This window comes from Botrytis porri (assembly GCF_014898465.1).
Source record: "Botrytis porri strain MUCL 3234 chromosome Unknown BPOR_006, whole genome shotgun sequence".
In the NCBI taxonomy this organism is placed as follows: Eukaryota; Fungi; Ascomycota; class Leotiomycetes; order Helotiales; family Sclerotiniaceae; genus Botrytis; species Botrytis porri.
Window position 1 is genome coordinate 1,224,655 of NW_024066080.1, and position 23,063 is coordinate 1,247,717.

The following is a 23,063-nucleotide window of genomic DNA, read 5'->3' on the forward strand; positions in this document are numbered from 1 at the left end:
CAGATACGAAATGAACTTAACTTGTTAAGGTGTCGGTGAGTGATTGATTGATGGTTTGCCCCATCCACCAATCTATGATAAGGTATCTCGGACTCTTATCCACAAACATCAATCCTGTTGCTCTCTTTCTGCTGTATCTTTAGAATCTTGGGTAATATATAGTTCTATGTATTGTCTTTTCATTCTCATTTCGATCTTCACGCTGCAAGGATACATCGATAGATATATAACCAAGCAATCAACTGTACACAACCTGTTCTCCCACCCCCAAAAATGTCTTCATCCAACCACTTAGATGAAGAAACACCTCTCCTCGCAGATCCCACGACTTTACCCTCCCAATCACCACCATCTGAATCTGCAATCCAAGACCCTTCCACATCCGAAGCAACAGTTATCCCCAATGAACTAAGCACCAAGCGTTTAATCATAACCCTCGGAGCAATCTGGGTAGGGGTCTTCCTCGGTGCTCTAGATTCAACCATCATCGCTACCCTCTCCGCCAGCATCTCCACATCTTTCAATTCCCTCTCTCTTCTTTCCTGGCTCGCGTCTGCATATCTCATCGCAAATGCTGCTTGTCAACCACTTTCTGGCCGGCTCACAGATATCTTCAGTCGGAGAACTGGATTGATTGTGAGCAATGTATTATTTGCGGCAGGAAATTTGATATGCGGATTAGCAGATAACGAATGGGTGATGATATTTGGGCGAGTGGTGGCAGGATGCGGAGGCGGTGGATTGATGGCCATAAGTACTTTTGTAGGAAGTGATTTGGTTCCGTTGAGAAAAAGAGGTGTGGTGCAGGGAATCGGAAATATATGTTATGGGACGGGAGCCGGTTTGGGCGGGATCTTTGGAGGTTGGATAAATGATACTTGGGGTTGGAGAATGGCCTTTTTGGCTCAAGTTCCTTTTATTGTCGTTTCTGGAATCTTGGTCGCTTGTCTGGTTAATATACCTCCCAAGAAGAGTGAGAGGTCGAAATTATCGAGAGTGGATTTTATGGGCTCTTTCGCGCTGATTCTTACACTTGTCCTTCTTCTCCTGGGACTTAATTCTGGTGGGAATATCGTCCCTTGGAATCATCCTCTCGTCTATGTTTCGCTCCCCCTTTCTCTTGTTTCGCTTCTCGTATTCATATACATCGAACTATACATCGCCTCGGAACCTGTTATCCCAGTTCGCCTCCTCGCAAATCGTACTGTCCTCGCCGCTTGTCTCACAAATTGGTTCGTGACAATGGTCGTCTTTATGATTATCTTTTACGTTCCTTTATATTATCAAGTCCGCGGTGAATCTACCACGGCCTCTGGCATGCGTCTGATTCCTCAATCAATCGGAGCTTCTGTCGGATCTCTTGGTTCTGGAATCATCATGAATCGAACTGGAAAATATAAATCAATCAGTTTGATCACACTTACAATGCTCGTTATTGGAACCGGTCTTTTAGCAACTCTTGATTCAAATAGTCCAGACTGGCCAATATATGTCTATCTCTCATTGACAGGAATCGGCTACGGCGCAACTCTCACAACTACACTTTTAGCTATTATCTCAGCAGTATCGCATGATCATCACTCGGTCATCACATCAGCATCCTATGCATTCCGTTCCACCGGCTCAACAATAGGTATCACGATTGCGAGTGCGGTGTATCAAAATATCCTCAAATCAGATCTGTGGGAGAAATTTGGAGATCGACCAAATGCGGAAGAAATCATTGGGAGAATTAGAGATTCGTTTGATGAGTTGAACAAACTTCCCGAGGGCTGGAAAGAAGGTGTGACGGAAAGTTTTATGGATGCTTTTAGGGGGGTCTTCTTGACGGCTCTAGGGTTTGCGATCTTGATGGCGGGGGTGGGGAGTTTGATGAAACAAAATGTTTTGCATGATAGGTTGGATAGGAGGTAGGGCGTTGTTGAACGGAATGAGAGTGGGAATGGGGTGGATATGTGGGGTTTAGGTTGTTGGTAGGTTTGCATGTGGAGAAGTGAGATTTTATGTAAGGTGGGAGGTTGTTTGAATCTATCATGATCGATTTCATGTTTGGTGTGAAATCCATCTTGGATCAGATATTGGGAAGAGTTTAATGTTTGGATGTATAGAGTTGAAGTGGAAACTCAAGGGATTGTATGTTCACAACAAGGTTAAAAGGGCGAGCGACTCAGCTCCTCAGTTTTCAGAACACTACCTACATGGAAAGAAGAAGATATAGATATTTAGATGGCTATGCGCAGTGGTGTATAGATCAATAAAGAATTTTGTATCGTTGGAATTAGATCTTGAAATTGTATCATGTATACTTTTAGATATCAATTTCTGCATCTCTTCCCGTGTCTAGAATCACTCGTCACTTCCGCTTCAGCGATTTCAAACCTCAAGAATGATTAGATGTCCGATATCCTGCTCCGTACTGTATCTCTTTTTTCGATGGAGATTTGAGGTAAAGTTAAGCAAAGTAATGCGATGTGATGTGATGATCTATCATCTGTATAATGAATAGTTATAGAGAAAGAGATTGATAATATTGATAATAGAAGATATAAATAAAACATTGATCTTTCATTCTATTTAATATCTTCTTTGGGATGTGTTGTATTTGTGGTTTTGAGTTGGAAGGGAAGGGAAGAGAGGAGAAGGGAAGGGAAGGGAAGGAGTATGTGTATGTGTATGTGTGAATAATTGACTTCTGGGATATGTTTGTATTGGTAAGGATGGAGAAGGGAGGAGTAGTGAGGAGGAGTTAGGGATTAGGGATTAGGAGTACAGGAAGCTGGAGAGTTGGAGGGATTTGTTGGTTGAAGAAGTGTGGTGCGATGAGGATTCTGGGGAAGGGGGATGGGAGGGGGGTAAGGGGAAACTGGGTTTTGTGAATATGAATGTGAGGTGAGGAGTGAGGGTAAGGTGAAGTGAGGTGAGGTGAGGTGGGGAATGGGAGATGAGCAGATGGCGTTTGAGCGTACATAAAGATGGTGGATGGGATGGGATGGGATGGGATTTTCTTGATATTGTGGTGTACTGGTGATTATACCCGCACTTTTGAATGTAGAGGATGAAAGATTGAAGATTGAAGATTGAGATTGAGATTAAATTGTTTGGAAATTCGAAAATCGGAATTCGGGATACCTATCTACTAGGTATATAGTTCCCAATATCTGCCACAACTAGAAGAAATGCTACACTATACAATGAGTATCTATTTCTACGTAACCGAAATAAAAGACGGGAATCGTGTCCCCTTTCAAAGGACTACTCTACTGAATCCAAAATCTATTCCAAGTTAAATACTCAAACCTGGAAAGACCAAACGAAGATTTGAGGGTTCTTTATGTGAGTAATCAGAACTAGATGTATAGAGAATATAATATTGGAGAGAGATTTGGATTATCAAAGTCCTTTTGGATGGTATTCGAGGTTTGTATTTTGTTTTGGCTATGGAGGGGAAAGGGAGGGCGATGTAGATTGTATGGGAGTGGATGGGAGTGAAGTAGCATGCTGATGGGTGTGAGAGTTTGGGATGTGGAGGATGGAGGATGAAAGATCAAGGATGAAGAATGAAGAAAAGAGAATGTTTATCGATTTGGAAATTGGAATGCCTACCATTGACCATGGCTAGAGGAAACATGAGAGAGAGGTTCTGGTGGAGAGCGGAACTTGAATGGATGGATGGTTAGGGAGTGAGTGAGCGAGTGCTTAGAATGTGGAATGACGAATGGGGAAGTTGAAGGGGTGGAAAGTTGGGGAGTGGATATTATCGGGAATGGGAAGTGGGAATGAGTCTTTGGATATTGTTTGGCTTGGACCATGAAATTGTGGATTGTGATGCTGTGGGAGAAGTTTGTGGGAAAAGATTGAAAGATTGCATGGCTGGATTAGTTGGTTGATTGGTGGATTTCATTGCAGCAGCAGGTTATGGAAATGGAGTGATTCGTTCGTTTGTGTGTTTGTTCATCATGATAATCATTATATATAGATGATGCAAATTTCGTCCAGTACGTTATTCTCGAGACCCGAGGAAGAAAATACCCTGGTCACACATGAAGCAAATTAAGGAATGAACGTAAGCTTCTATGATCCTCTGAAAGAAATGGATAGCGTGTAAATCGAACCAAAGGAATGATCTCAAGCCCATCATTCCTCATCTCACGACTCGGAAAACAAAACCATATTCGACTTGCAAGCTAAGAACTCTGAATTATCCTCACCCCCACCCCCCAAACTTCCCCTCTTCTCTTTCCCCAAAATTCAGATAAGGAAAACTCAACCTCATCCCCCTAAATATCTAAATATAAGAAGCCACAACCCACGGAAGCAACGACGACTTCGACGCCTCGCACAGACTACCGGGCACCGGTGCTCCCAATGTAGAGCATACAAACGCCACGCGCCATGTACTGCCCGCTACCGTCGTTCCATCATGATATGCGGTCAGGAAACTCGTGTTGGTTTGGGTTGTGTAGCTGAGTGTATTGAGTCCCCCGTCTGCCCATCCCGTGCCAGATTTCCAGATTTTTTCGCGCAGGTGTGTGTTGCTGAAACTGGTGCCGATGTAGTAGAGGTGTATCTAGGTGTGTTTTTGTTAGTGGTTGATTAATATGTGGGAGGATAAAGGAAAGAGGGAATAGAGAAAGAAGAGAAAATAGAGGAATCAGAAAACTGGAGGAATGAGAAAGAAAAAGATATACCTCGTCGAAAGATCCCCAAGCTATAGCAGCAAGAGGAGTATTAGCCTTTGCGACTCCTGCGGCAACGATCACGCTGCTAGTGTAACCCAAGGTCGCGGGGAAATTCGGGATGATCTCGACGATGGATCCGTCGTTGGCTTGGTAGTAAGTACGGACTGCCCCAGTGGAAGATTCTACAGATGCTCCATGAGCCAGGGGGTTGACAGTGATAGGTACAGCTGCTGCTTGGATGGTGAGAAGTGCAGCGATTGCGTATGCAATGGAATTGAAGTTAAAATACATTGTGAAGATTGCAGAGTTGCTCGCTGATGTGTATGCTGGTTGTTTGTTGGAGATTTCTGGAGATTGAACCTGTTCTGGTTCCCTACGAGGTGAGAATCTATGTCCTTTATACAAAATTTCTCTTCGAAGTGTTCGTGCTATTCGAGCAAGGAGCGTTTTTCGGAGGAAAGAATTGTGCAGCTGTTTCTCAATAACCTCGAGTGCATGTTCGAATGAATGATCGTATCACAGGATATATCAGCTTGACATGATGACGCCTATTGATATTATGTGTAATTCCTCGCCAATCTCAACCAATAATTGTATTCCACGACTTGTGGTTCGCAATTCCCTCATTTCGCCATCAACAAACTATTGTTTACGATGAAGAATAAAACCTTGAATGTTCACTCCGCCAAAGAACTTAAGTTCTCGGCTAATAAAAAATTATCGTTTTCGTGAAAGTGGAAGAGCTGAAGGAATTTAACCTCTAACCGACATCAGAATGTTGAAATCAATTATCACATATCATTTAAAAGCGGAAGATACTCATTAAGGGGGTTTAGCCCCCAAGTCTCATCCCCGCATCCTCTTCGTTTCCTTCATTACACAAATAGTACCCCGCATCCGCTTTTGATTCTTTGCATTGGTGCACCCTTGTTTCTGTCAAAATCGCTCAGCACGAGATTAAGCCCTTCATGTTGTACTGACCGAAAAATCATGTAGCTGTTTTTCGTCACTTTGTTTTGCGAGACCTCCCCCACGATACTCAGCTGCACATGGATACTCGATTGATATTATTAGTAAAGTATTTGCTAGAACGACACAGGAAATGTACACGGCATGATCTCGGGTCAAGGAAGAGAATCAATGAGTGTGCAAGTAGGTTCCACAAGATGTGTACCCCTTGAAGATCATAATGGAGAGTATTGAATCTGCTATCAAATTTCGGGAAGGTAGTATTCGCAGCATTAATTCAACATCTGTTTCTAGTATCTATCATGTTTGGAAACAGGATAAAAAATGAAGTGCCCGGTATTTTACATTTATCAAAATTGTTGCTACCCCGAAACGTTTGACGACGCCTTGAATTCGATAACGAGCGATGGGTGATTAGCCTCATGCCTTTGTAGATAACATCTATACGTCGGTAATATACTAAGAAACTTTTCAAAGAGTGAAAATTCACAGATCATCAGTAACTACAAAAATTAAGGATATTTCTTTCACCCGAAGTACGTTGCAATTCACATTGTCTATAAACCTTGATCCCTCGACTTGACAAGAATTGAACGCATCAAACTCCCAACATCACAGCTATGATGTTCTTTTTACATATCTGGAGAAGAGAACATTAGAAATGAAAGACCATAGAAGCCACTGCAGGACGAACATCTGCTTCTGGCTTATGCCCAACATGACTTATTGAAATCAAGCTCACGCAGAATCGACGGTAATCATAAAATGCAGTGTCCTTTGTAATCCTGTGATTTCCCTAAAACCATAGACACTACATAATTTTCATTATCTAGTTCCTAGAATCTAATATGATTCATTGTACTTCCATTCAAGCGAAAGTGTCACTGTGTTGATTGGGATTAATCTCAACCCTCCGAACTTGATATAGGGGATTTCAATGAAGAAACACAGATATGATTATGAGTATGTCATCTCCTTCAATGTACCAATCACTTTTTCTAAACTACCCACAAGCTACTAACCGAAACTAAATGGTCATCATCATCACACAATAGTGCAAAGTCTAAGCTCCGTAATTCATGTGCTTTCCCATCAGACTATTAAATTGCGTGAATAACAAGCATGTTTGACAATCGAGATGGAAGATTCGTACATTCTATGATCTCCGAGAAGAGAATGTATCTGTATGCCACAAATCGTAGTGATCAGTATTCTTCTTTTTCTATTACAAAGTCGCGTTGTTCCTCTGCGATGAGAGGTGAGATGCTGCTTGGCAGCCTTTTGCATCACTAGATGCTAGAACAGTCTTTGCTTACTACAATAGACGTGGCTAGATACAACCCATACATGAACGTGTATATGAATTATCTCAATCGCGATGGTACAGAAAGGAGGGCAAAGGAAGATGGTAATGATGGTGTTGTGTTTCGAATCTAGTGGGGTTGAGGTTTGTTCTTGATGAGTCAGCAACTCCACAACGCCACCAGTGGGTATACAGATTAACAAAACACTTCAAAAATGGACTTATAGATATTTCTTGATATATTCAATTTTATCTTTTAAGAATTCTTATAATTATTTATTTGAAATAAAATAATTAAAGAATAAATTCTAATATCAAATAATTAAAGAATGAATTTATCAAAATTTCTAAAAGTTGAAAGATGTCCTGTCAATCTATACACTCACTAGTGCGCCATTAAGTGTGTGAACTAACAGGATGCTTCTTAACTTTCGATAGGTATTTTTAATAAATTCATTCTTCAGTTATATGCTCTCAAAATCTATCTCTTTATTTTTAATTTCTAATGAACGATTATAACAATTTAGTAAGATTTACAAATCTACATTTCAGGAGATATTCCTAAGTTCATTTTTATAGTATTTCGTTAGTCCACATACCCACTAATATATGTTCTTTTCAAATCGATCTAAAGCAATCTCCTGTTTTAATCTATCTAATCAGATTCTCTTGACACGAGCATGTTTGCTTTTTCTCATTATTTAATTACTAAACGACTCCCCCCCCCCTTTGGAATCCTCCCCGTGAGTCTTAGGAACCGTGTGAAGAAAGAGTGAACGAATGGCCTCGAGTCGTTCATAGTTTACAACAAAGGGCTAGTCCTACAGCGAGGCCTGTTTAAGGATAACTCATTCTGCACAGAGCCTACTCTTCAAATAGAATATCATTTGACGAGTAGAACCTACATCGCAGATTCTAAGCAATTCGCAATCTTCTCAAATTAATAGCAATCAACGACTTTTGTGAACTTACACTAAGTTTTCATACGAAAATAGTTGCTAAAGGGTCATCTATTAAAGTTCACTCATGGCATGTCGTCTTGAAACATCTGCAGGTATGTCAGAAAATTGAACATTTTGGAGATGATCATATAATTCTCACAAAGTATATCAGCACAATAGACAGCCAGCATATCCATGAATCTCACGAATGGGAAGCGTGAGAACGCATAAGAAGCTTATAATATCTGCAGCAGGTTGATAGTCTATAGAAACAAATGGGCAAATGAGTAACTACATGTACAGGAAAACATAATTACTATTGGAATCACTATGATGGTTGTGAAGAAAAAGCAATTGCCATCAGTTCGACAGCTAGTTGGGTATATATAGTGGAACCCTGAAATCACCACAGTGGTGATTATAACACTTTATAATAAACTTGATGCACTTATCGATATTCTCTATTTCTTGACTAAAACTATTCGAAGTTGAAGATTGATGTATCTATAAGATATTTACATGATTCTATTCAACAGGTATATCGATGCTAATAGTCCTCAAATAAAACTGGAATGTATGTATAGCTTAAAAGCTCTTGCTTGTCATAATATAATCGAATACTTGAATTCTAATTCCCTTAAAACGTATAATTAAATATCGAATCCAATGCTTTGTTCACTGACAACTGTTGAATTATAAAATTTTAGTATTGTGTGTTTTTAGGATCGAGATGTAGGAAAACTGTAGAAGTGTAAATACGATGTAGGCGGTGCAGCAGAGAGCTGAGTTTGAAGAAGATGAAGGTATTGAGGTTGGAGGAGGAGGAAGTTGAATTCGAGGATTCGTCCTGGTGGTATTCGTGGTAATATGTACCTCTTGTGCCTGCTGTTTTGGTTTCTATTGTTTGGTTCTAAGAAGTTCGTCGATTGAATTTGATGGGTTTGTAGGAGGAGGAGGAGGAGGAGGAGGAGGAGGAGGAGGAGCAGGAGCAGGAGAAGGTTGTTGTTGTAGAATGGCTCAATAAAGAGATCCGCAGGATGATTTCGATTATTGTAGAGTTGAAATCGATGAGGCCGTTTAGCTAGAGCGAGTGTGTGATGGACGGAGAAACTAGTTTTATAGTTGATTCTCTTGGAAGTGATTGTTGTATGGCAGTATTCACCTTTTTTACTTACTGTTCTGTTTCTGTATTTAGATTCCTTGGAATTTGTTGTTGCGTTGTATGTCTGCAATAGTGATGTAGCGAAGCAATTTGTTTACGTTCCTATATTTTGCCTCTGTAATAAAGTCTCTTCAAAAATAATATGGAGTCTTATGATCTGTGACATCGCTGATTAGTGTTGATATCACCTCATTAACGATTGTGATGTCTTCGTAATAGGCTTAATATAGTCATGTGGCCATATTCATCACTGCATCGACAATTACAAATGATCATAGATTTTAACAAAGTATGAAAATGTCACAGGTAATATTTTGGAAGATACTGAATCGTACGAAGGAAAGTCATAAATATATTTGGTGGTGCTCATGTTGTGTGTAAATTTGTATAGTTCCATTGACCTTGCTCTACCGTTAACTCTGACTTTACAACACCCTGCAGTGACATCTTCAATGACATCGACGAAAAGATATTCAAAGCAAATTCCCATATAAATTTCATTTTGGTACATATATGACGATCTCAAAGGTTATTGCTCATTAACTTAGAGTTTTGAATAAGCATAAAGAGCTCAATATGCGACCCAATTATTATAGAATTTTAATAAACAAAATAAAGAGGTGAGCTCGAAAAGAATCTAGACGTTTCCCCAGTTGAAATTTTTGGAATATCTAAGCCATGAGAATTAATATTCGATGGTGCCGAGGTACGTGTCAAAGAGGGGGAGCTAAGAGAGGTAGTAAAATTCTAGTTTTAGGGGGAACGCTGGTTGGATCAGATTAAGGGCGGTAGGTAGATTGCTTGGCAGGGTTTGAGTCGAGTATATTACTTGAAGTTTTTAATTGGTTTCAAGGGTTCTGTTGTTTTATTATGTAACGTACTATATGTTCGAAAAAACAGAAGAAAATTGATGTATATGTATCGAGTAGATCGTTGTAAACCTTTTCAAGAACTCTCAAAAATTGAGGAAGTTGAGAAAATCTCTTCCAAAATGATTAAATGCCTCAAAAATCGAAAAGCCCTTTTGTGGGGTAGGCATCTCTTATTCGTTCAATCACATTGACATCTTAACCCTCTTTCTTCTATTTGATATGTAGCATTAATATCGATGATAAGCTAGTGGTGAATATGTATACAATAGTTATTAGTGGGTGTATAGATTGATAGGACACCTCCCAACTTTCAGAAATTTTGACAAATTTATTCTTCAATTATTTGATATTAGAATTTATTCTTTAATTGTTTCATTTCGAATGAACAATTGTAAGAATTCTTAAAAGATAAAATTGAATATATTAAGAGATATCTATAAGTCCATTTTTGAAGTGTTCTATTAATTTGTATACTCATTAATGAGTCATTTCGTAAGTCATAAAATATATCATCAAATATCATAAATAGAATGGTACCGGTATTACTAAACGGAGTTACCTACGCAGATAAAAGTTCTACAATGAACGACATTCACTCGAAATCTCAAGGCTGACTTCATCTATCCACTGAAGAATTTTAGAACTGTAATAGAAATGGATCGTTCATTTAGATGCAGTTTATTCCTATAACTCTTATGACTTGGAACAAAGATTGTCTTCACGCATTCCGTATAAACAAGCGAATCTTAAAAAGGGGCCTCCCCACATACAAACCAAGCCCACGGATCCACAAACAACAGGGATCATAAAAATACGATTACTCAAGCTGGAAAATTTATTGAGATGTCAGCAGAAGAGAAAAAAATTAGAGCGAGAAGGCAGTTGTGGTGCAAAATCAAAGCGACACCTGAGTGATTCGAACACTCGCTCCCGAAGGAAATGCCTGACTCTGGTTTGAACAGTAGCAGGGCATCGCGTTAACCACTCCGCCAAAGTGCCTTGTTGTGCTGATTCATGCTAGAGTCCGTTGTTTGTTAGTATCTATAGCTATCAACTAGCCCTGTGAAACATGAAAAAGCTTGAACGCTTGAATTAGATTGGCTGCCCCTTTAAAGAAATAGTAGCTTTGTTTGATAACACAATGAGGTTGTGGTTGACACGATGGTCTCAAATCTTAACAATAAGGTCATTAGAAACTCGATTTTCGGGCATGTCCTACAGGCTTCACCCAGCAAAGAATCACTCTAAGAGTGTTTCAATCTCTGATAATTAATATACCAAAAGCAGTCATTGGTAGTGAGTTGAAATTAATTTGTTTTGACGAGTAACTAGGTACCTCAAGTAGTTGTTGACGTGCCTACCTTGTCAATCCGCCGAATCGCTACACACGCCCCGCTAACCTTAATTGTTGATCTTTAAATTGACAACTATTTTGGTTTCACCTTATTCTAACGACGGGGGCTCCATTACCTGTTACGATCCCCTACCTTTTTATCGTTTTGCTCATCTCATAATTGTCATTTGTATGTGTACTAGTGGGAGATGTCAAGTTAACGTTTATGAAGTAGTTTCCAATACTTCGTGTCCTTTATCAAGGAGAGAGAATTTGCCACACAAGTATCTGCATCTTGATCACATAGTCCCGCGAGCAGGTACATGGTCCAAAATACATCTTTTCCATGAAGAATTTTCATTGTACTTCTCTTTGCGTTTTTGATTGCATGCTTGAGAAAGGATCGCGACACCGTAGAGTCATGAAACCACTGGTACATCCACATCATGAGTTTTCTTGCAGTACGGTGCTACTCTCGCATCGGCACTTACTCATTAGTGACTCTAGCGTGATGTGATAGGCCCAGACAATGAAGCTTATTCTTGTTCTGTGCTAGATTAACCTTAACACTTGACACCTGCAAAAGTTTGCCGATCAGCTATCGTCTGCAGGCATTGTTGTTCTAAAGTTTCATGCATGCAGGCTCTCAAAGACACAGATGACAACATTAGATTAACGTTGTTAGAAGTAATTTAGAGGCTTTTCGGCGTCGATGTCATCGCCAGAATCTCGGCCCGCAAGCCCTGTTGATATCTGCGGCAATTTGGCTTTTTTTATTCGAGTAAATGCTGCAATTGAAAACCCTTTTTATCAATTTTTTCTTCATTGCGTACGATAATTTCAAGTCAAAAGGGCATCGTATTTATATCGTCTCTTTTTTTCTGACTTGAACTTCCATTGCAAGATCTGATATTCTCTGCCGTTGTAAGTTCCATGAAGCTACCCTGAAAGTGGAGCGGAATTGCAACTCTATGGTCGTTTTGTCAATGCTTTTCAATCATTCGGACGAAGCAATGCACAATTACTACGGAAACGGCCATCTGAATAAAGATTGGGCCGATTTAGAACATTGCCAAGGTCGACACGATCTATCGCGTACTAATCGGTCCCCTTCAAGAATCCCCTACCGACGAGGAAGCCATCTTTGACAAGTTATTGCCATGTTAGGAGTGTTGAAACAATATTGCCACTTTTCTGTGAATGCAAGGAAGAAGCTTCATTTCAATCCGTTCTTACGTGAAAACAACCCTATAGTGACCAACAATATAGGTGTGGAGACTGCAAAGCGATGAATGATTTGACTCAATTATATCTAAGCCAAAAGTGCTGAATTCAATCTATATGGAGTGATCCAGGCGTGATACAATACTGTTCTCATGCCCCTTGGAACCCCATTTCTCAATTTAGGCTTTTTGCTTAGTGTATCCTCAACTAATCTTGGCATTTGCGGGGTGCTTAACAGCCGGGCCGCCCCTTGAAACGTAGGAGAGAACATTAATCCTAAGATCACGAGTAGTTTTATGTCTTAGGTTCATAAGGCAGATACTATAACGCTTGATATTAGCCTATAAGACCCGGAATTACGGGAGAAGCGGCTTTTGCTTAGTGCTGATGATTTCGAAAGTCTGGATTACCCAATGTTTGTGTTAGATTGCTCCTTTAACCCATCTTGGCGGAAAGAGAAGAAGATGATGTAGTGAAAATTAGGAGTATATATGATCAAGTTTCTCGCCCTGATTATTCTTTATTATCACACATTCAAACAATTCTATTCTTTTCTCACTCATTCTATCTTTTTATTCCATCAACAATATGTTTTCAGCTTTGAATGTTGCAGCTTTGGCTGCCATGCTCGGTCATATCAATCTCGCTTTGGCTCAGAGTCAAGGTTGGGCTCAATGTAAGTTGACTCAACATAATAAAAGCACATCATGATTGACCCTTTCAGGTGGCGGTAACGGCTGGACTGGTGCTACAACCTGTGTATCAGGATACACTTGCACACGCTCAAAGTAAGTTTAACCCCACTAAAACTTGTGGATGAAGCTAACATGGTTATAGCGATTGTATGATAAACATTTTAGCAACATTTACAGCATTTGCTCATTTTATTAGATTACTCTCAGTGCATTCCTGGAAATGCCGTTCCAACAGCTACAGCGACATTAGTTACCCCAACGACCTTGAAACCCGAGATCACAAGTCCAACCAGCACCGGAAGCAGTAGCAGTATTAACGACAAATTTGTTGCTCATGGAAAGAAATACTTTGGTCTTGCCACAGATCAGAATCTTCTTTCATCTGGAAAGAATGCGGATGTTATCAAAGCAAACTTTGGACAAGTGACACCAGAGAATAGCATGAAGTGGGACGCTATTGAAGGTATAGATATTCACATAGGTCTTGAAGAGTGTATTGCTGACTGTGGATAGGGACCCAAAACAAGTTCAACTTCGCTGGTGGCGACTATTTGGTAAACTTTGCGGTTGAGAATAAGAAACTTGTTCGCGGCCATACACTTTGTTTGTCATACCAAATTTGTCTTTGAGAATATAAACTGACATCGATAGGCTGGCATTCTCAACTTCCTAGCTGGGTTAGCTCTATTACGTCTAAGGACACTCTCACTAGCGTCCTCCAAAATCACGTCACCCAAGAGGTGACTCGCTGGAAGGGAAAGATCTATGCATGGGTATGTCATCATATCTTGATTTGACTCATAAAACTAACCATTATAAGGATGTCGTTAACGAAATCTTCAATGAAGATGGTTCAATGAGAGACAGCGTGTTCTACAAAGTCCTTGGTGAAAGCTTTGTCTCCATTGCCTTCAAAGCCGCTCGAGCAGCTGACCTAAACGCAAAGCTCTACATCAACGATTACAAGTACTTCTATCCTTCTACTCTTCAAATTCTTACATCCAAAGCTAACATTTCATGAAGCCTGGACTCAGAATTTTATGCCAAACTCACGAAGGGAATGGTCACACATGTCAAAACTTGGATCGGTCAAGGAATCCCCATTGATGGAATCGGTTCGCAGACCCATCTATCGGCCGGCCAGGGAGCTGCTGCAAAAGGCGCTTTGACTGCACTTGCCGCTTCTGGTGTTAGCGAGGTTGCGGTCACAGAATTGGATATCGCCGGTGCAGGATCTACTGATTATGTCAATGTGAGTTTAACTTTCTGAGGAATTACCTTCGAGATGAAGTAAGAACTGGCCCTAATTATCGAATAGGTTGTCAACGCATGTTTGAGCGTAAACAAATGTGTTGGTATTACAGTCTGGGGTCTCCGCGATACCGACTCATGGCGTGCAAGTTCCAGCCCATTGTTGTTTGATGCGAACTATTCTCCAAAGCCCGCATATAACGCGATCTTGGCAGCATTGTAGAAATGTTTCTACTGATTTAATGGAGGGTCTTGGTACCCCCAAACTATTCAATGTATATACTTGAGTTTGAAGGCAGGCCTGTTGCCAAGGAGTATGTTTATAGTGTTGTTGTCATTTGTTATCTTCAATTGTTTAGCTCGAAATTTTACAATATCATGCACCACCGGTGGTTGCGCTCATTTAAATTACTTCCCAGACCCTTTGATTGTTCTGAAATCTAGCTGTCCTACATCGTGTGATATCCGGCCCGAAAAGGAAGCATGTAACCTTGCAATAAATGGAGGCCAGAATCTTTGAAACATTTTGCCTGCTTTGGTTTCGCTATTAACTTGAAGCTCGCGAGATGGAGGTGCGGATCCCAGGGATACATCATTAAATCATCACAAGGCCAAGATATGACTAGTACAAATAAAGTATAGTAGATTATAGGGGCTTTCCGGCAAAACCTCACACTTAAAACCCATTACCTCCTCTCACAGATTTTGAATTTAAAACAATATAATCTCTTCCTGATAAGATCTCACTTACTCTAGAATCACAGAGGGAGGATAAATTGCTCAATTATTACATCATTACTACCACATTAAAATATTGAGATTCGAAGTTATTTTACTTGGATTGTGCACATTGACTTCATAAGATGTTTGGGCGAGCATGTTTTGCAGCACCCAAATAACTTTTTGATGTGTCTCAGATATCTCAGTGCTTCTATGGTGCTCCCATTCAGGATAAAGTGAATAGAAAGGACTTCTGAAGCCATGCTTGAAAGCATATAACTTCCCATTATGGTCAGTCATTTATGAGTCTTAATCTTCAATCACCAAGAGTCAATTATCATCTGTCAATGTGAAATTTCACCGACTCAGTGGTACCTAACTCTCTCTCTGCGAGTTTTCGGATATCACTCTTTGCACGCCATTATTTATTCTTGTTTCTGGTGTAATATATGTCAAACTGAGTACGAAACAGCGAGCCACTTATGTCTGGATTTCGTTTTATATGTTCAGAAACAAAACACACTCACTTGATGGACTTAGTGGTCTACTTGAAAATGAAGATCTTGGTTAAAGCTTAGAATTAACTCATAAAAAATTTCAGAAACTTCTTTGGACAGGATTTATTATCTTACCCTGCACTTCGACTGTCCAGGATGCTTTTACTTATCTTAAGTATTGTCTATTGAACATAAGTATGAAAAACCCAAACCCTCGGTCGACTAAGGGAGCGGAAAGCAGCCACAGCTGTTCCTACGGAAAGTAACTAAAGAAGAGCCGGCAGTGAAATCTTGTTAAAACAAAATCTGATTCACTTGTCATATCTTGAATGGAAACCCTTGGAGCCTAGAAGGGCTTTTTGCAAAATGAGGGTATGAGATAAGTTATACAAGTCAAGTGCAACCAGGGTTTCTAGATAAATATCAATTCTTTCGTTGACTGTTAAGCAAGTCTCTATTTAATATAGCTACCCAGATCCCAGACTGGGTTGGGATTGGTCTAGTAAGGCGCAAATTGAAGCAACCCATGTTTGAATACCAAAGGACAAAAAGGGACAATATCATTATACGATCTACTATCTGTTAAAATATCGCCGAGATTAATATTGGCAGAGTGGTATAATATTGAGGAGTGATTTCAGCATCAGAAGAATGTTTGGGGCCTTCATCATTGGAAGTTGCATGAGCTTGAGGCGTAGTCGCTTTTAAGAATTTCAAGATGGCATACAATCTTTCCATCTTCAATCTTTATGCAATGTATAAAGATGGAGCAGGGAGTCACAAGTAGACAGCTGCCCCATAATCATTCTAAAGAATCAGACGTCCTTGCAAAAATTGCAATAGTGAAGTTGAAAGAGCAGTCATCTCAAGACTGTACAGCAGCTAAATGTCCTTAAAAACAAGGCAGCAGAACAGTCATTGGTATCAACATAGACACATCCTCTCCGTAAATTTCTATGGATATCAAAGCCTGCCAAGCGGCATACAAGCAAGCTGTATGGATGCACGCCATTTTTACTTGTGGTTAAGGAACTACTGACTCTGAGGAGTAGACCTGATTGGATCGCTGGCAGTATGCCTAGAGTAATAGTGAACGTCCCGAAAATCAATTGCAGCTTTTCAAAGGCCGTATTGATGCGGAACTACAACGTGGGAGATTGATGTTGAAGTGATACTATCATATTTTTCAATCCAACAGTACAATAGTTTCGTTCGGTTGCGGCAAGTCATGGATATTAGCCTCAACAAAATGGGTACGGCTATCGAGCCAACCACAATCAGATATCTCTTTTATACAGCATGGTAATGACCGTGCGAACATAAATCAGGCTGATTGGTAATTTGAGATCATGTGCAACAGTAATCGCGCTCTGTACGGCATCAAAACTCTCCACGATTTGTGGTTGAATACGGTTTTTGGTAGTGAACATGCGATATTCAATACAGCCAACTCGAACCGTAGCAATGTTTTGTCGCCGTAGCAGATATATAGTCTTGATATATAAGCCTCCAAGAATCCATCTCCCGAAAAATCTCAGCACCTTCTTCTTCCTATTCTACAAGAAACCCGGAAACCCGAGACTTCTTTCAAGAATACCTTTTGGATAGCACTTGAGTTATCTCACATTTACAAAACAACACCAACTTTGATACCTGTTACTTTCTGAGTGATATTAAATCCATTCATAGACCGTTTACCATTACTCCACAAAGTAGTAAATTACCATTCACAATGCCACCTCAACAAAGCAACAGCATGGTATGTGCTATGACTCTTATCAACCTCTATCTCTCTTCTGCTTCTTGTACCTTAAGTCAACATCAATCAAGAAATAGATCAAGTGCTAACTGAATAGACTAAACAACAGAAGATCACTGCTGGCATTGAGAAGCTCAAGGCAGCACGTGCTGAAGCTGCTGAGAAGAAGGCCCGCAATGTAAGTAATTTCCCTTTCTTTGCGCTATGAAATAATATCATATGTAGATACTAATTTGATTCACAGGCTGCAAACCCTCTTGTAAAGGCTAACGCATCCACCGCCCCAACTTCTGTGAATCAAGCTCTCAAATCGGTATGTCATCGTAGTTAATCTTTATTAGTTGATTTGTACTAATCATAATATACAGAGCACTTCAAATTCCATCTTATCCCTTCCTCGTATGAAAAAGCGTCCAGGCAAATCAATGACCGAGGTTGCTGAGCAGAAAGCCACCGAGGAAGCTGCCGCCGTAGCCAAAATTAAGCGCAAGATGGCAGAGAAGGAAGACGGAGAGATCGATAGCGACGAAGAAGATATAGTTTACAAAGGCCGCATGAGCAGCGGTAATCAAAATAGGAAGTCTTGTCTCGTCAATAATGTACACAACAAGATCAAGGCTTCAGTCCCAGATTCTGGCCATGCGCCATCAAACAACAAAGACCAAAAGACTTTTGGACGCAATGAAATCAAAAATGGGGCTAAGAACACCACCAAGTTCAAGCCCGATATCCCAAAGCTTCCTCCCAGAGTTCAACAGACCCAGTACCTCAAGAATTCTGAAGAGAACAAGCAATCTCCAGTCAAGCGCAAGTATTTCGATACAGACTCTAGTGATTCTGAAGAAGAAATCGCTCAGCCTGCCAAGAAGCCAAAGACCACCAAGGCAGGCATGAACTTTGAAAATCGTTCTACTAAGCGCAAGCATACTGAGGAGGTAGAAAGAAGTGGTCCTGTAAAGAAACAGAAGATCACTGAACCAATCAACAAAACTGTTGCTGTAAGTTCACGCACAATCTGGTATATATTCTGAAATCATAAGCGAAACTTACTGACCAATCAAATAGGCTCCTGCAAAGCGCGCCCCTATCAAGGAAACAAAGTTTCGAAACAACCCCACCAAAAATGCGTTTGGTTTTGGTGGTTCCAAGTCTACCAAGAAGCCAACAGCAAAGAAGGGTTCCGTGCAGCCTAGGTCGGTTTCCCAGACAGTGAACGAAAATGGCGAGAAATCTACAGAAAATTTCTTGAAATCTGTTTCCGCGCAAGTTAAACCAAAAGTTGTCGCATCGCAGAGCGAGTCGGTTGCTTCGTCGACAAGAGAAGCATCGAAACTTCGGTATCTTCCCAACGTTTCCATGGAGAAGCTTTTTGGTGAAGCACCAAGTTTGACAGCTCAACCAATCAAGAGCCCACGACCAGCCCTCAATAACATTTCCATGGAGGAACTTTTCGGTGAAGCACCCAATGTCGCAGCCCAACCCATCCAGATCCCACGATCAGCATTTGATAAAGTCCCTGTCAAGACTAAATCTAGTCGTCGTGGCCCAGCTCCTGCTCCAAAAGTCAAAGCTACAAAAGCTCCCGCATCATCAGGATCTATGCCTACCATGGCATCAACTCAAGTGACACAACCTAGTCGCCGTATAGTTGCTCCTGCTCCCAATGTCGAAGTCGCAAAACCACCTGCTTCGATTCAGAACACATCTTCAGCCTCTATTAGCACTTCTAATAAGACTCAATCTAGTCGCCGTGGCGTTACTCCTGCTTCCAAGGATGAAGTTACCAAAAAAAACCCTTCTTCAATCCCATTACCCACCTCTTCATCAAGTGAAGGAAAACAACTTAATAGTCATCGCGTCGTTCCAGCTCCTCAAGTTGAACTCAAGAAGCCATCTGTTTCGTCGAAACCATTGAGCACCAAGACATCAACAAAAGAGGCTAGCAGATCTACAACATCCAGTATTGCACAATCAACTTCCGTCCCAAGAAAGGTGATCAAGAAAGGAAACAAAATTGAAGGAGTGGTGCTCACACCTAGATCTCCATTTGTTGACAAAGTGGAAAACACTAAAGACAGCATGGAAGACAGATCTGAGCTAGAGAAAGTGGAGATCCCACAACAGCCAAAGCTTGTGGCTGTAATTAATTCGTCTCTTCCAGCAGCTTTGAACATCGAGGCTGAGGTGGTACCAAAGACCAGACATAATGAAGATATTATTAGCCTCGCTCCCAAGGTTGGGTCTTCAAGCCAAGCACAACGACCAATGCCACAGTTTCTCGGATTTCCTGGACTCCCAGTTACAAATTCGGACAATGGGTCTGTTTTGAATGACTTCTTTAAATTCGAAAATGCCAAGGGAACTTTCAAGACTATTACTCCGGACATAGAGCTCTCTGACACAGCGGAAGATATAGACGCCATGGCACTTGAGCTCGAGCGCGATATGCAAATCGAACTTCAAAATTCCTTCCATGCTGAGCAATTGCGATCAGCTCTCGAAGCTATGATTGTCCTTCGAGCTGAAAATGGCGAATCATCTGATCAAGATTCATCAAATGACAATAGCGATGAATATTCTTCAGGAGATGAATCTGATGAAGAGCAATGCGAAGTTCCTCAGAAGGTCTCTAAGCCAACTGTCTTGTACAAGGGATATAATGGTGTCTTACAAGATGAACCATTCTATGCTAGGGATCGAGGTTATGAGAGTAATATGTCAGATGCCGATGAAGACAAGGACGAATATTACCCACCATATCACCTTGATCTCGCCTATAGGTACGCTCACCCGTGTTGGGGAAACTATGTCTTCAATATACCGACCACTCGCAAACCTATCTCTAGTGAGCCAGCCGTTCCCAAATCTGTCCTTGATAAGTTGGAGGCCGAAATGGAACGTTGTCTTGAAGCTCAAATGGCTGAGGATGCAGCTGCTGAAGAAGAGTCTTCACCACCGGTCATTCCTCGCTCTGCCTTCGATAATTTCGAAGCAGAAGATGATTCTTCCTCTGCTGAGAGACATCAACAGGATTACTCGGTGGAAATCGCATCAGCCCCTACTGAGTCTTCAGTGTTTTCTCTAAAGAGTTCCACCGATTTTGAGGGTGATTTTCATGGGGTCTCCTTCGGGTTCAATGATGCTTCAGGTCAGGAGTCTAGACTAACAGAAGAGGATCCATTTTCCCTGCTAGACACATCATTCACTTTCTCAAACGAAACGGGAATGCCAGAAGAACAATCTTTGTCCTCTGAAGATGATGATTCTGATTCTACCAAAGAATCCAGCGAAAGACAAGAAGAGGAAACCCCTCGGTCCGAATCACCCGAGGTAAGCACTGGGCCATATGTTAGTCTAGACGGCTGTGTCGGCTTGCCTCCACTTGAAGGATCTCCTGACGAGTCTGAAGACTCTAATGACTGCGATGAATATAGCGACTCCGATATTGGAGATTCAGAGATGTCAGAAAGTGATGAATTCGAGATCATCACTATAGATGACACCACACCAGAAGAGTCCGATGAAGATGACGATCTCGAAGACTTAGACAAAGATGAAGACGCAGAGCTTTATCGAAAGCACAGGGTCCCGGCAGACCTCGCAAATGTCGATATCACAATGGGGCCAACAGAATTGCAATTACTGAAGGCGAAGACGTCATGGGAATTGTTCGATCTTCAAAAGTGGGAGGAGGAGAATGAAGTCGAAGTCTATGCAACATTCGACCGCGAGCTTCTCCTTCGCAACTTGAACGTATCGAAGAAACGTATTGCCAAGTATATGAAGGTGGTGAAAAAATACGAGAATCGCACGGTCCCAAAAGCTGAGGCTGTGATGGAGGACGAAAGTAGTGATGATTCGGGCGACGAAGATTGGTGTCATCCCACCAAGCTTAATATACCTCAAAATATTGAAATCATCGACGTCCCAGAGAACGCCCCTGTCGTCGAAACTGATACCTACGTTGACAGTAATGTCCATCCTTTCGGACCCATCGATTGGTAGTGGTTGGCGGAGACTTCACCTTTCCTTCTTTTTTTGGGGAACCGAAGGAGGTCAGACTATAAAAGAAGGAGACGCAGCTGAAAAATCTCCTACCTTATGATAAATATGTATTATCTCGATAAAAAAATAAAAAAAATCCTTGCGACTATTGCGACACCAAAAGCTCCACAACAAAAAAAAGTCCACAAAACCAACTCGAAGCAACCAAAAAATAGACGTGACAAAAAAAGAGTTGCTTTACCTGGTTCGGCCTGATCTCTACGTCCCCGAAAGGATGATCAGGACAGGAAAAATTCAAATCACTATGCAGTGCTGCTTGGTTTTCAGAGCAGTCGTTCCTGCATATTTGTAAAAAATGATTCTTTTCTTGATTCGAGGGCTTCTATCCACGTCATATCAGCGACGATTTTGAAGATAAGTTTGGGCATATCTTCTAAAAAACTATACTTTAGGAAGTGGTGAAATACCATATACGAGAATCCGGAGTTTGGGATTATGAGAATCAATTTCTTAGCCCGACCCTGTGGTATTGTGGGTCTGGCTCTCGCATGTCTGTTCTATCTATTGCCATATTACCATAATCTTCGGGGTGTTCAAAACTATCGGAATACCATATCTTTTTACGAATCTTTATCTGTTCGATTGTGGCAATGCTGCCATCTATATTTTACCATTACGACTAACGATATACCACGATTCCGTCGGAGGACTCGTCTTCGACTCCGCACATTTGACTTTGGCAAGTAAAGTGCCATTTGCGGGTTAATACTTTCCGATTGATTAAATGTAGGTTCTGGTGTGTAGAACATCTTTATGGGATTGAGATTGGGATAGAATTCGAATGTATGTTTTGAAATGAGAGGTTTGATTGATGCCTCGGTCTAACATCCTTTTGAAGGAAGAAATGAAGGAAGAAATTGTCAAGGCGATGGATATGAGGATGGAATAATATGCGAAGAGTGAAGGTAGGGGGATTCTGTGTGGTACTCTTATCTTAGGGCTCTTGTTTGGCGGCAAGGTTTCGAGATTTGAGGCTAGAATTTTGGTGGGATTTTAGATGGAAAGGAAAGAGATACTTGCACAGGGGAGGGAGGTATTTATCACACAACCAAGCAGGGAGTAACTGGGAAAATCGGCGGGATGTTCGAGAGAGCCAAGAAACCTTAGGTCTGGCCAACCTAAGGTGGAGCCGGCCCTTAAGATAAAGTCGATTGAGTTTGAGCATTACGCAATTGAGATCCCCGGGAAGTTTGAGATAGATTACCAGTCGATCTCCAAAGGGGGTCATAGTACGGAGGAAGTGGTTGAGGAAGCGGGCGGTCTGGGATATAGAAGATGTTGAAGTGGGATATTGGTCTGAACAAGAGTGATTTGTATGTAGCGACGAGCGATACTAAAGACTCTTCATTCTAGGTATCATAAATTGATAATTGCAACTTGTCTCTGATCCTTCGCAATTGAAATCGTGTGAAGTTTTGATGTTATTTTCACTCTACAATATATATCCTTGAAACCCTTTCCAAAACCTGACCCATGTTTACCCGTTCCAATCCCTCCGTTCTCCTTTTGAAATTTTTATTGACCCGCAATAGTTGAATGTATCTGGTTCATGGTGATATTTTAGTCTCTTCCTGCAATGTTCATCCTCAAAGT

General features: G+C 41.0%; 5 protein-coding genes across 5 annotated transcripts; 3 read left to right on the plus strand and 2 right to left on the minus strand.

Moving 5' to 3' along the window:
* Nucleotides 1-273: 273 nt before the first annotated feature.
* On the plus strand, nucleotides 274-1,914 carry EAF01_004889 (uncharacterized protein; the record flags this gene model as incomplete). The annotated part of the gene is made up of 1 exon (XM_038913143.1): nucleotides 274-1,914. The coding sequence occupies one exon, from the start codon at nucleotides 274-276 to the stop codon at nucleotides 1,912-1,914; it is 1,641 nt and encodes a 546-aa protein (XP_038771229.1).
* Nucleotides 1,915-4,285: 2,371 nt separating this feature from the next.
* EAF01_004890 (uncharacterized protein) lies at nucleotides 4,286-4,970 on the minus strand (the record flags this gene model as incomplete). Its single annotated transcript, XM_038913144.1, has 2 exons — nucleotides 4,286-4,567; nucleotides 4,689-4,970. 2 exons carry the CDS (start codon nucleotides 4,968-4,970, stop codon nucleotides 4,286-4,288), a joined length of 564 nt encoding a protein of 187 aa, XP_038771230.1.
* A 3,641-nt stretch (nucleotides 4,971-8,611) lies between these two features.
* On the minus strand, nucleotides 8,612-9,220 carry EAF01_004891 (uncharacterized protein; the record flags this gene model as incomplete). The annotated part of the gene is made up of 3 exons (XM_038913145.1): nucleotides 8,612-9,002; nucleotides 9,068-9,118; nucleotides 9,153-9,220. The coding sequence occupies 3 exons, from the start codon at nucleotides 9,218-9,220 to the stop codon at nucleotides 8,612-8,614; spliced, it is 510 nt and encodes a 169-aa protein (XP_038771231.1).
* A 3,851-nt stretch (nucleotides 9,221-13,071) lies between these two features.
* On the plus strand, nucleotides 13,072-14,652 carry EAF01_004892 (uncharacterized protein; the record flags this gene model as incomplete). The annotated part of the gene is made up of 9 exons (XM_038913146.1): nucleotides 13,072-13,159; nucleotides 13,208-13,271; nucleotides 13,321-13,325; nucleotides 13,375-13,641; nucleotides 13,692-13,781; nucleotides 13,830-13,951; nucleotides 13,999-14,144; nucleotides 14,202-14,430; nucleotides 14,497-14,652. The coding sequence occupies 9 exons, from the start codon at nucleotides 13,072-13,074 to the stop codon at nucleotides 14,650-14,652; spliced, it is 1,167 nt and encodes a 388-aa protein (XP_038771232.1).
* Nucleotides 14,653-17,378: 2,726 nt separating this feature from the next.
* On the plus strand, nucleotides 17,379-21,410 carry EAF01_004893 (uncharacterized protein; the record flags this gene model as incomplete). Its single annotated transcript, XM_038913147.1, has 5 exons — nucleotides 17,379-17,405; nucleotides 17,503-17,583; nucleotides 17,650-17,718; nucleotides 17,774-18,403; nucleotides 18,471-21,410. 5 exons carry the CDS (start codon nucleotides 17,379-17,381, stop codon nucleotides 21,408-21,410), a joined length of 3,747 nt encoding a protein of 1,248 aa, XP_038771233.1.
* Nucleotides 21,411-23,063: the final 1,653 nt, after the last annotated feature.